Source organism: Symphodus melops, assembly GCF_947650265.1.
Source record: "Symphodus melops genome assembly, chromosome: 10".
Taxonomy (NCBI): domain Eukaryota; kingdom Metazoa; phylum Chordata; class Actinopteri; order Labriformes; family Labridae; genus Symphodus; species Symphodus melops.
Window position 1 is genome coordinate 3741997 of NC_136700.1, and position 13298 is coordinate 3755294.

Consider the following 13298-nt stretch of genomic DNA (forward strand, 5'->3'; position numbering starts at 1 on the left):
TCTCCTCTCACACTGTTTCTGTGACTGAGACGATTCCTTCTCATATCAGAGCTCATAAAAGTTAGGCGAGATTTTCAACTTTTCAGCTTGCTGCAGGTGTCCGTCCTGCACCAGATAAAGATTTAGCTCTGCGCTGAGATTGTAGCACCCTGACACACACACAAACAAACACACACACACACACACACACACACACCACCTCACTTTAAAACGTTCTGCAGACAGAAGTGATTGAAGCACACAGCTTCTCCTTCTTTTAGGAAAGGTCATGTCGGCTGTAAATGGGACGCTCTGTCCTGTGCTGCAGATGGAGGGAGTCATCTTTAGAGTTCATTTAACACACACACACACACACACGTGTTAGGTTGAGGAGACTTTGCTTCCACTTCCTTTAACAACTAAGACTAACCCCTGCTGTGATTGTGGTTATTGGTGTGAGTGTTGCTGAGGTTTTATTGGATGCTGCTGGCTATTATTAGCTCGCTCTCATGACTCATGTCTCCAGACAAAGAAGTGCAAGGTTCTTTCACGTCCATGTTATCTCCTTCAGGAGCTCGACCTGCAGCGTGCTAACATTCAGAGGCTACGGCTGTCCACCTCTCTGTCCTACGTCTCCACGGCTGCGTCCACATTTCTCTTTGTTCGTTTGAATTTTCAGTCAGAAGTCGTCAAACATCGATGCCGCCCGTTGTTTACTCTGTAGTCACGTTTACCTCAGCAGTTTGTGAATGCGATCTGTCAGCGAATGATTTCACTGCTTTCCACACACCACTGGAAGAACACTGTTCAATCTTTGAGTATTTGTTGTCTTGTGGGAGCGCTCTGCGGTCCTCTCATCATCCTGTTAAGATTTAGAAAAAGCAGGCTTGAGAGGAGCCAGCTGCCTCTGTGAGATTACTCTCTACTGAATCAGATTTGGTTTCTGTAATGAGTTCAGTTACTTTTCAAACATCAGACTAATAACATACTAAGGTATTTGTCTGAACAGAGGGGACATTGTTTTGGTCGCTGAAGTCTCTTAATCAGTAAAATGTCAAACTGAACTTGTTTGAGAAGAATTTGATTCTGGTCAATAGACTCCAATGATGATCGAAACATGAGAACATCAGCTTGATATGCTGACATCACTGTTCTTCATGTTTGTCAGTGAGTCTTTGACCTGTTCCTGTTAGAGGCTTTTACAAACGTGTTCAAGTTGGCACAAAACGCCGAGCCATGAAGCGCCCATACGCCTTTTTTTCCCCTAAAAGTCGGTTCTCTCTCTGCGTTTGCGTCCACGTTGTGTGTGAGAGCAAAAAAACAAAAAGAAGAAGAAGACGAAACAAAAGATGTTGATTTTTGAATGACTGGGCAGCATGCAGACCAGGTAAGCTGTAATAACACCTCTCCAACCTGCAAAGACTGGGTTTAGTGATTTTACCTGTATGCACCCGGGGTGGAAATTAGCGCCTGTTACCCATCAAACATGGCTGTTTGTTTTTCAGCGACGGCCGAATTTGCTCATCTCCTCGGTCACAGTGGCTGGTAAATAAATGTAAAGTAAATCACACACTTATAAAACAAACATTTTTATGAGATAAAGAGCATGTGAGTAATCTCTTGTTGAAACTTCTGTTAAAAAAAGAAAAAAAAAACAGTCCACTACTTGAATGCTGTTTGCTTTGATTTGCTATTATAGTCCATTAAATGATGACGTGGCAGGTAAAAAAAAGAGCATTTGGTGGATTTTTCAATCCAACAATCACAGTTGAAACGTTTGGTTTCTACCCCTGATGTACAGATACAAAGAGATTGAGTTTGTTTGCAGTCAAGGTGTTTGAGGTGAACTGATCTTTCCACGTCAGGACGTGATCAAAATGAATGGAAATGAAGCCTATAAGTGATTTCGCTACCCACTCGGACACTGTAACCAGTGAGTCAGAGCAACGCACTGCTGGATACTTCAATGATTATAGCCTGTAGGAAGCATGTTGACACATGCGCCTACAAACTGTTACCTTGGTGACGGTTTCCTGTGAGTTATACATATTATGAAGAGAAGTTAGATGCATAAATAAAATAGTGAATGTGTTGACGAGGCCAGAAGCATGAGAAGCACGTTTCTTCTCTCAGAATTCCTCAGATGATTTCTGACTGATGTCCCAGCTGATTTCAGCAGGTAAACTTCAGACTCTCGAATGGAGTCTGACCTTGATGGCGTTCTGCTCGGCCCCTGCGAATGAAGGCCGGAGTCTGGCTTTTTTGATCCTCCTGATATTTAGGCTGGTTTAAACAGGAGCAGGGGAAATGCAGCACATTGACATTCCTCCCCCCCTATCTGGTAATGAAATTGCTTAGCGCTATTGCATCCTTTCAAGCATCACACTGTGCTCGCTCATATGGATTTAATCCTGTTTAGAGAGGCTGTTGCTGACGGCGTTCGGCACAATGCCAGTCTGAAAGTAATCCATTGAGTCTTAGAGAAGTTGCCCTCTCTCACAAGTATAAATATCTAAATCAGCTTATTGGAAATTAATAATCCAAACGGATCTGAAACCGTGAGCGTTGTAAGTCGTGACATGCTGATTACTGTCTGCATCGGTTTGAATGTGTTGTATGCTTTGTGCTAAAAAAAAAACCTCCTGTTGATTTTTGAATAAATCAGATCAGTTTTTCTTAATGTGTAGTTTTAAGACTTGTTGTTGTTGTCCTACACATATCTGTCTGTCTAGTCTCCAAAACATCTTCAATCAACAATCCAAGACGTCGAAGAGATTTTCTTTTGACTTTTTCCAATCTTAGTTATGAGAGTGTAATCTCTAAATCTTATCGTGCTATTTTATTGTCTTGTCCATTAAACTGGAAATGAAAAAAAAAAAAAAAGCTAATGGTATTAGAAATTTACATTTCAAGCATGGAGGATAACTGAACTCTCAATTCCACTGAAAGCGTGGCAGATAAGACGGAGGAAATGGATTCACCACAATGGCAGAGTGGTATAATTCCTACTGTTGACACAGTGGATAACAGGATGACTTGGGTATGACTGGATTATAACCGCTAGGTTTGATGACCGCCAGTTGTCCTCTGCGCTCCTATGGACTGTCACTTCTGACTGGATCGCCTTGGTTTATCTTCCAGAAGTACTAACCTCTGTATACTTTATGTCCAGATAGAATCCCGTCTGGTGACGACCTATAAGACGATGTGAGATCTAATGTAGTGTGGTCAGGCTGTGTGGAGACATAGATTTTTAGAAAATGGCTGAAAAGGTAAAAACACTGTTTATACATTCATTATGAGCTCGCTGATGTAAGCATGATATGCAGGAGGAGGCATGTGATGGAAGGGATGACCTTTTCTAAAAATTCTAATTCTACGGTGTGAACAGAGTGTCAACTTGGATGTCATATGAAGTGCACAGTCTGCAGATCTTAGACTACATGAACATGTTGTGGGACAGTAATTAATGCTTCCTGTTTGGGGATGTTTTTTTTCTAATGTTAATTTTTTCTAAAGTTTGTCTAATGACTGTTAAGCCCGTCATTATCAGAGAAAATCTTTATCCTTGATAGTAAAATCAAAATGACCAGAAATGATCAGTGCAGCACTTTGATTTCCTAAATGTGTAAATGATCATAGCCAAACAATATAGATGATGCATGCAGTCGTGAATCTTCATTCTCTTCTCCCTACAGTAAACAAAGATGTTTATTATGAAGGAAACGCAGTATAAGTCAGCAAATATTTAGAATTGTAATCGAGAGTATCCACAATAACAAGGGAATAAGATTAGGGTTTCCCGTGTGAAACATCCGTCTATATTTAAAGGGGCCACAAATATCACTGTGTAATTAAACGTGCGTTATTAAAACAAAGCTCCAAATGAGCTCAACCGGCTTACAACATCTCGCAGCACTGCATGTAAAAGGATAAAGAAACATCTCGGGCTCCCAGAGACTGTAGCTCTCATCTGAAGTCACTCGTTCCGGTCGGGCGACGGAGCTGACAGGGTTATTCTGGGACAAATGAAAATACGCTGTGATTAATGGTTCAAAACAACAGCCACCATCCTGAGACGGTGTGTGTTCACTGAGAGGAGCTGATAGTCCATCCGAGCACACGCCTCTAAATTAGTTCTGGTATCATAGATAGTGTGATAGAGCTCAGTCTTCAGTTTATCACGCACACAGAATAACACCTTAAATCAGCCTAAGAGCCGTGTCATCGGTGACGCCACCTCCTGTGGAGCGGCCCCGCCAGCCTGATGTCATCTTATCTCATTGGATGGAAGCCAGCCCACAGGAAATTCAGAATCACCTTAACGTCACCTTTCTGAAACACTCGATGGAGACAGTTGAGCGCGGGCAGTAATTGGCACAATACATCTCGCCTGATCTGTTTCTGTCTGGAAATAGAAGTTGGAGGGCCTGATGAGAGAGACCTTTTCCTCCCGTCATGTCGCAGGAGAGGTCACCGCTACGTGGAGACACAGCGCCAACATTTAAATGCATTGCAGGCTGCAGCCGTAAAGCCCCTTCATCTGCTCTGCTGTGTCATATTTCAGCGAGATTTGACAATGCTGGTGCTTCACGGCTCCAATAAAAAGGCTTCATTTTCTTCTCTCTGGCTGAGCCATTGTCGAGTGCTCTATCTCTTATCTCCGCCGCACTCATTCTGCCTGCCTCACAGTCGCACGTTGTTCATTGTCACAGGCTTAAGAGATCCTAATGAATGTGATTGCTCTATCCTCCTCTTGTGTTTGGGCTCAATGCATATGTATTTAACTTCAGCTGGATCACTGTGGCTGCTATAATTTCCCGTGTCATGCTCTCTCTGCCACATTCGTAAAGCGAGCCCATTGTAATGGAACTGAATGACGACGAGATTAAAAAAAGTTTTTTTTTTTTTTTTTTTCTTTTTAAATTACTCAGAAGGTGGCAATAGGTCAGATCACACCTCTCAGTCTGACATCTTCTTTCTTTATTGTTCCTTACAGATTCAGAATGCAGATGACGTGTTGATTACTCCCTTGGAAAAATTTCGGAAGGAGCAAATCGGCGCTGCGAAGGTAAGAGACCACCTCCGCGCGCAATTAGCGAGTGAACAGCGGAGGGTATTTCATGTGCTGTGACATCCTCGCCTCGCGCCCTCAACCCCCTTCATCTCCCCGACGGTATGTAAATCATTCATTAAAAGCAGAAGCAGACAGTGCGCAGACCAAGTGACTTCATCAGACGGTGGGGGGAATAAACAAAGCTGTCAGTTTGAAAGGCTGACATTTAAAAAATATGAAGACGTGAGTTGACAAGGTCACCGTTTGTTCCCGTGAAACTGGTTTATGTTCACATGAAGGTGACAACATATAGGACTTAAATATCTGTCGTCTTGTTTGTTGACACGGTGAATGCGGCCAAGCTGTCATTGTACTGTTGGACTTGTGGTCGTCGGCCATATTTGATTTCCACAGCTTTCTTCAATGTCACGTCTTAGACCCTCCCCCTTCCTCCCATCCAACAGGGGAAACGTGTGTGAACTAGTGTGTGTTCGGCGGCACACTGTGCTCTTTGGAATATACAGATTGCATAATGTGAACACATCTTACGTCACAGTCTCTGTTCTCCTTACAAAGATGTCTCTGCACAATCAAGAAACGAGGACCTTTAAGTGCAACCAACAATCTGATTGCTTTTTAACTTTCCACCATCTAATACATTGCGTTCCCCATTTATGTAATCATATTACTGTAATCCTGTTACATGTAATGCATTCCTCCATCACCTCTTTGATAAAGAGGATTGATATCAGTGGGGGTTCTGCAGAGCGTCGCTCCGAGGCATCCTGGTTCCACGGCAGCTTGGGTGTTGAAGTCTGCGTCGACTGCAAAGAACCGTGTGGGCTTGTAGCTACGAGCCATGCTTTCATTCGAAGCCAACGCACAGGCATAAAATGAAAGGGGAGCAGCTTGTTTGTGGTCATTCCCATGGTGAGATCACACATGAACGAGTTGCAAGAACTCAAGCCTTTACACAGCTCTCCCACTGAGTTTCTTAGTCCACTGCGAACTCGGCTCTGCGCTCTGTGAATCATTTGCACGTCTTTACAGGGCTCTAACCGCTGTGTGGGGACTCTACAAAGTCACCCTCCTTCCAACCTTGATTTATTTTGCATGGCTCGACAGCCAGTGGTCTGCAGGAGAAGTCATTTACAGTCCTCTATCGGCGTCTTCTTCAAACCTGCCTGCAGTGCAGAGGGACTATTTTTCCTCAGTGCTCATGTGTGAACATCAATCACTCTCCTTTTTACCATCCAGACTAAATAACCATTGTCGCTCCATGTCTCTACTATCGAAACTATGTACTATAATGAAATGGTACATTCTGCTGCCATCTCTCTCTCTCTCTCTCTCCCTCTCTCTCACTCTGCCTCCCATCTCATTGCTCAGTGTTATTGCACCGACTCTCTATGTTTATAAAATGGTTTCTTAAAAGCCACAGCCCCCGTCACTCCCGCTACCTCTCATATCCTCCGACCACTTCCTCCTAATGGCTCTCTCCTCCTGCCCCCCCCCCCCTCCCCCCCCCCTCCCTTCCCCCCCCAACACACACGCACACACACTAAACATTAGCCCAACTAGAGTGAGATAAAAGGCAGACATCACGAGTGGCTGGGCAACTTTCCACTGTTCCGAGAATCTGGGAGAGATCTGCCGGCTCTCTGACCCTTCCAGTTACATTGCTTCTCGTCTGAGTACGTCAGACGGACAAACGGGGAGCTCTTGCCTTATTTGGGTATACTGCGAGTAATCCCACTGAGGTTACGTACCAGTGTATCAGCTTCCAAGGCACAAGCACAACACTTCCATGGCCATAAAACACCAGCAGATTGACTGCAGCACTACAGGACATATTAGACGCAGTCTGCATGACACAAGGCTCGACCAAATGTTGTGGAATAAAACTTGTGTGAAGCGGGGAACAAATAAGCTTTGAGAAAAGCCACGAGGATTCACACCATCGTATTTTATTACTGAAACAGGTTCCCATCAGCAGATGTGCTGGCTGCCAAACCCAGATGTAGAAGTGAAATTATTGTCGCCCTTTTTTTTTTAGTTTCAGATACATTTTTTGTGAGGTAGAAGTTGTTAACTTCCCAGACAAAGAACAACACTTTCAAAACTGAAAAAAGGAATGGAAACGTGTTCTGCTTTCAGTCCCTGCTGTTTGCTTTCACTTCACCAGCAGCATTTCTTTCTGCAAAATGACTAAATGCTGAAAATCAGAAGTGAACTTTTAGTCTGAACTCTACATACCTGCTGCCTTCAGGGCCGTGGTGTTGATGTTTTTGAACCGTTGGAGGTAAACTGCCTAAAACTGATTCCACTCTATTTTTGTGAGCTTTTGTTGGTTGACTTTTTTTTTCTTGTTTTTGGGCCTTGGAATTTAAACAGACCTCTGGGACACATTGTCAAGAAAATACCCGGGGGGTGTCAAAGTGGTGGGTGGCAGTCCTGCTATCTGAATATCTTCTTCAGAGATTTTCAACATTAGGGGGCACCACGGGGGTCTCCCACTCGCTGAAGAGTGGAGAATGAGTGTTAACCAGCCCAGATGGGAGTCAGATGGCCATCGATAATTTGAGCTGTCCTCATCCTTCAAAGAGTGCAGGGCCATCGCTCAGACGGTTCTCGGCTTGTTTTCGTCTCCAGAGGCCAGGATGACATTTGCTTTCATGCTATGAAATCCCAAAATAAGCTCGCCAGTACGCGGTGGAGTAAAGGGCGTCAATTAGGGAAATGGTCACCAGCTGCAGGATCCTGTTCCATCATGAAAATATGAACAGTATGTTTTTATACGTATAATCACCTTGTGAAGGTGTGGTGAACAGATATGGAGCAGAGTCTTCTTCCTGTTGTTTTGTTGAACTGGGGTTTTCATTTATTTTAAGTTGAGTTGGATTGTGCAGTCATGATTGATTGTTTTTTTTGTGTCCTTTAGGTTGTTTAATCACATGATACCATAAGGTGGGGCAAAAGAGCCGTTTTGCACGATGACACGTTTTTTAAAATTGTAATTGATCAACGAAGCGACTTTCCAACTTACCGTTAAGAACGCTTTACTATTCACTCACCCCAGTGATTTAAACATCGAAATGTGGCCAAAACAGAATCCAATCAGGTGTGAACGTCTAAGGGCTTATTTTAACGACAGTATAAACATGTTGTTGATGGTCATTTATCAAAGCTTGTGACGATGCTCAGTTTACAGCACAGTTATACCACCTCGACTGAGACCTAAAGGTTGAAATCTGACCTCTGCCTTTTTCTTCATGTCATCCCCCAATTTCTCCTTCCAACATTCCCCCTCTTTCTTCAGCTGGCCTGTGAAATAAAAGTCCAAACGCAGACGATCAAAGAAGGAAGGGGATGACGAGCAGATATGCAAATCATGTTGAGCAATAACCTGAGCAGATCTTCTCTTTATTAAGCTGACAGCGCCACACAAACCCTCAGATTCCACTTTAGCTGTGAAAACAACAGAAAGCCGGAATAATGAGGTGATGCACATTAAACACATTTCTTTCCATTATTCGCATGTCTTGAATCTTCCCCATCACTCTTCGGCGTGCCCTCCTCGATAAAGACGAAACACCATTAAAGAATCTTTCAGAAAGTAATTACTTTTTTTTTCCTTTCTGAAAATCACAAGGCAGTCAAAGTGGACCTTGAGAGGTCGCTCTCCACCTGTTTTGAAGGCAGCAGCCTTCCGGTGGAAAAAAGTATCGGCTTCTCGCTGTCAGCAGAGTGATGTGCATGAAATGAGCTAGCGTGAAAACAGCGACATCAAACATCTGGGCCTAAATTATGCAACATTAGAAGAAACAAACTGAAGAAACGAAACATCTCTGGACCCTTTATTTACTTCATGGATTCGTGTTCTGACAAAGTCGTCAAGGACGGCTTTACTCCAATCTGCTGTCACTTTGGAGGCGACGCTCACATCATGGTGGGTAGTTTTCATCGTATGTTCTCACGGCTCTCTGGAGCATGTGGTCCCTCACTGTGGTGAACCTCACTGTCACGTGACTTTAATAAAGCAGAACACAAGACTTGTCTCTGAACTCTGACAGTCTTCATTTTACCGAGCGTCAGACAGAGAACACGTGACGGGACGGGAGGGTGTTTGGAGGGAGCTCTTTAGTTACAGAGGTTGTCAAGGTAACCCTGACCATTGACGTAAAACAAATACTCTCTCTGATGTGTCATCTAAACAAAGATTTCCAAACGTCCCGATGATTCACGTTGTCTTTCCTCTCTCGGGATCTCCGCGCTGAGAGAGTGGTGTAGGATGATCTTATCTGACAGTGAGACGCCTAAGGCCTCCCTATAGGACTCAGTATAGACCTGCATTCATGCAGAGCTTGTCGAAACCTTTTTTACAGCGTCATAATAAAAAAAGACTTTGAAGGTCACCCTATAAAGATATCACTTTCATTCCCCTGTTCAGAGGAGATATGACCGTCACCAGCATGGGATGACTTTTTCACTCTTCTTTCTATGACAGCTGGTTTGTTACGTCACGTGTCAGATTGCACAGAAGCTCTAATAGACAATCATGCAGTTTGCCTCTCTCTCTCTCTCTCTCTCTCTCTCTCACACACACACACACACACTAAACATGGCTTATTCGGAAGTCTTGGTATTTGTTTTTCAAACCGCAGATGTTTGTAATTATTCTGTGTTAATTGGCTGACTTCTCGCTGTCTCCGATGTCTCCACGGGAAACTGAGATTTCAGGTGAAGAGGGGAAACATCTTTTGGCTTTGCTGCAAAGTAAGTGAACTCATGCTGAAGCCTTGTTTTCTCCCCTGTGGATGTGAGACCAGCTCATGTGTGGCGGAGCATCAAAATAACCTGCCCCAGTATGCAATCGCCATTCTGGACCCCTGTTCCAATTAGCTGTCTCCTAATGAGCGTGCAGACGTGTACTGTAGGTTGCAGAGTCTTCTCTTTCATGTTACTGCTCGGAGCTTCATCCCAAATGTACATGTGCTGAAAGAGATGCTGCGTGTGAGACATCGCAGGCTGTGAATGTTGGCCAGAAATGAAGGTGAGCAATGTCTATGGTTCTTCATTCTATCTTCCAACATGGGCACATTGGACCTCTCTTAATCTGTTACCATGGTGATGAGAGGTGCAAGGGATGATGAGCTTGAGGCTTGTTCGGGCTAGTTTCAAACTAGCGATGTGCCGCTAGCGTCCAAACATTCCCCTCGCTGTCTTGCTGCCTGTTCTCAGCATCCTTTCGTTGTCAAACTGAGAACAGGCGAACCAGAAGAAAAGATGCCTGCCGTTTGTCTCCTAAGTTCCTTCCTGCAATCTTACATTATCAATTAGCCAGAGCACCGATGCTACAGCTGGCATCAAAGTCTTTTTTTTTGTGTGTGTTTTTTTTAGCAGCAACACAAGGCTTGTCAGTTAGAAATTCCACCACAGAGGATTCTGCATCCGAATATTCTCTTCCTGCGTCTGATTTATTCATGAGCGCGAACAAAGCAATCAGATGAGGAAATCTCCGAAGTGGTGGGCTCATGTGTGTTTTGTGCACCACAGAGTGTCGGGGAAGTGCTCCGGCTCTATCCCTTCCCTGCCAGCTGATTACTTGGGGTGGCGCTGGCATTAGTTAGCGTCAGGAGCTCATGTGCTTCAGGATATATCTATCCACATCTACGTCCTCTGCCGCCCCGTGTTGGGCTTCAAAGACTTCTGCCTGCACTGCTCCCCCTTCTCCTTGAAGTCTTTGCCATTTTAATTGCCCATATTCCTCTCTGATTGCAAACACATAGAGGGGCAATCACCACATGAGCAAACCAACAAACAGCTTTTTTGTTTGGTATCATTTGCTCACACTGGTCAGCAGTGCCGGGTGAACTGTGTTGTTACTGCAGGGCTAAGCTAAACCTAAAGCTCTTCATTTGATGTGATCCCCAGTGTGTGTTTGTGTGAGTGTGTGTGCATTGCTGGTGAGCTTGTGGGAATGTGTGTTGGTATTTTTCCCCAGGGCCACAGTTGTTTGCCTGCACACACAGAGCAGTGCCACGTTACAACAGAAAGTGTTGCAAACGCTTTTCTCAAAGTCGTCTTTTTGGTCAATTTTTCAACATGTGCTTGACACAGAAGAATAAAAAAAAAACGAAAAAGTAACCACAGTGTAAACTAACTGTAAAAAGATTTTGAAAGGATTAAAAATACAGATATACAAAAATGTCAAGATAGTGTGTTGTCTTACAGCAACAAAGTTGATCCTCAAGAAGAAGAAAAAAAGTCAAAGTGAGAAATCATTTATGCATATTTAGCTTTCCACCTGTTAACTTTTTTTTCTGAATAGTGGGCATTTAAACAATTGATTTTCTTCCCTTCTCCTGAAAAGATCATTCCCGGGTCAGACACGGCAGGAGAGATGGAAATAAGATGCTACTACATGAAATTATCTATTGATTTTTCTGCTGCACTTGTTATAGTTATGTAGGAGGGTTGCAGTGTCTTGTGCATTTCTCCAGTGACTTTATCTGCTGTGGGGGTTGCTGAGGCAGAAACACTGTTCTAGGTCACATCAGTAGCTAGTAGATTAGACTTGCTAAATTTCAGGGCCATGGGAATGAAAACAAACAAGCAGGATCTGGTTACGCTGGCTGTTTCCTCACACTTACCCCGGCCCGCTCGGTCCCGTCCTCTCCGCTCTCTCTCTCTTTGTGAATGTTTGCCCAGCGAGATGGGCAATAAGTGGGCAAAGCTTGTTTTAGAGGTCAGAATTCAAGATGAGGCTCTCAGAGTTGGATTAAAGCCTTCAGAGTATTTTTTCGGGTTAGTGTTGGATATCTTAGCCCATGTGCTTTATAGATGGGCATCTGGCGTGAAAAGCCCATTTCCTGCTCCCTCCTCAGATCATTTTAGGACACTGTGTGTGAAATGCTGTGACTCGCGACTTTGGAGCATGATATGTGTGCAGGAGAAGTTTCAGAGAAAAGAAACAAGCAGTTAGAAACGAGGAAGACCAGTTTGTTAAAATGCTGTTGTTCATTGGTCGTGTTCTGTGTATGTGTTTAAACCTTTGTCACCATCTGAGCTACGTGAAGAGCCCAGAAACTGTTGTTCAACAGTCCTCTTGATAGTAATTGCAGTGAGACTTCCACCTAGTGGCAGCTCGTCACACACACCCACATCCGGAATGCATGACACACTTTTGGTGGTGTTTAAGCTCTTTATTTGTCTTTTGGATTTTTTTTTAGGAGGGGAAGAAGAAATTCGATAAGGAAACCGAGAAATACTACTCCACGCTTGAGAGACACCTCAACTTGTCGTCCAAGAAGAAGGAAGGGTACCTGCAGGAGGTAAAAGCTAAACCGTTTTTCTTATCCCCGACATGTCTTTGAATAATGCTATTTTACGGTCGGCGCAGTGTCTCCTTCAAATCAAGCTTTCTTCTCTCTGTTTCTGTTTCCAGGTGCTGGTGTAAGCATTAACTCTTTGTCCACACAGGGCTCTCCCTGTTTGACCTCTGCCTTTGTTAACGGCTCTAACCCTGGTTTGTTTGCTTCTCCTCAGGCCGACACACAGATCGATAAGGAGCGACAACTCTTTTATGATGCGTCCCTCGAGTACGTTTTCAAAATCCAGGAAGTGCAAGAAAAAAAGAAGTTTGAATTTGTTGAGCCGGTGAGAGAAGTGTCCTTTTTACATTTTCCTGTGCTTAAATGCATATTGAAGTTGCAGTAATTGCTTAGCCTTTTTACTATGTATAGAGTTGAAGTAGATTTTTAATGGCACACTCGATAAAGCACTGAATCTCTGTACTTACTGCTAATGGAAGTGGCTTTTTAAGTGTTTCCTGTGTCTTCTCTTGAGTGGAGACACACTCATACATCTCTCACAGGTATACATCTTGGATTGTTTGTGCTACGTATTTGTCATCTGCATGACAAATTCACTGTAATATTGTTGATCCATTTGGGGGAGGCGGTGGGTAAAATCAGATAAAGTGCTTGTTGTCAAACAAAACAGGACAAAGTGAAAGCACACATCCAGCCTTTGTAAAAGCCCAGAGCTTCCCGATATGTGGAGTCAATTCTAACACCTTTAGGGGAGTAGTTACCAGGAAGCATTAACTTTCTCGAAGTGTTAAATGTCTGGGAACGTGACATGGGAGCAAAGTTGGCCATTTTAAAAACCCCTCACTCCCATTTGTTTATGTCCACTTTGAGGTCACCCAGAGCCCAGGCCAGAAATGTAAATCTCCAGGCTCCAGGTAGTAATGTGGAAA

The 13298-nt window shown here is 43.8% G+C and overlaps 1 protein-coding gene across 5 annotated transcripts in view; it reads left to right on the top strand.

The window, feature by feature from the left end:
- The window catches only part of arhgap42b (Rho GTPase activating protein 42b), a 58605-nt gene that overhangs the window by 31491 nt on the left and 13816 nt on the right, over positions 1 to 13298 (top strand). For 4 of the 5 annotated variants that reach the window (XM_079354179.1, XM_079354180.1, XM_079354181.1 and 1 more), the window contains exons 4-6: positions 4979 to 5050; positions 12268 to 12369; positions 12584 to 12694. In XM_079354179.1, the coding sequence (XP_079210305.1) occupies positions 4979 to 5050; positions 12268 to 12369; positions 12584 to 12694 (285 nt within the window). The remainder of the gene's footprint in view (positions 1 to 4978; positions 5051 to 12267; positions 12370 to 12583; positions 12695 to 13298) is intronic. The other variant, XM_079354183.1, reaches the window with a different exon arrangement.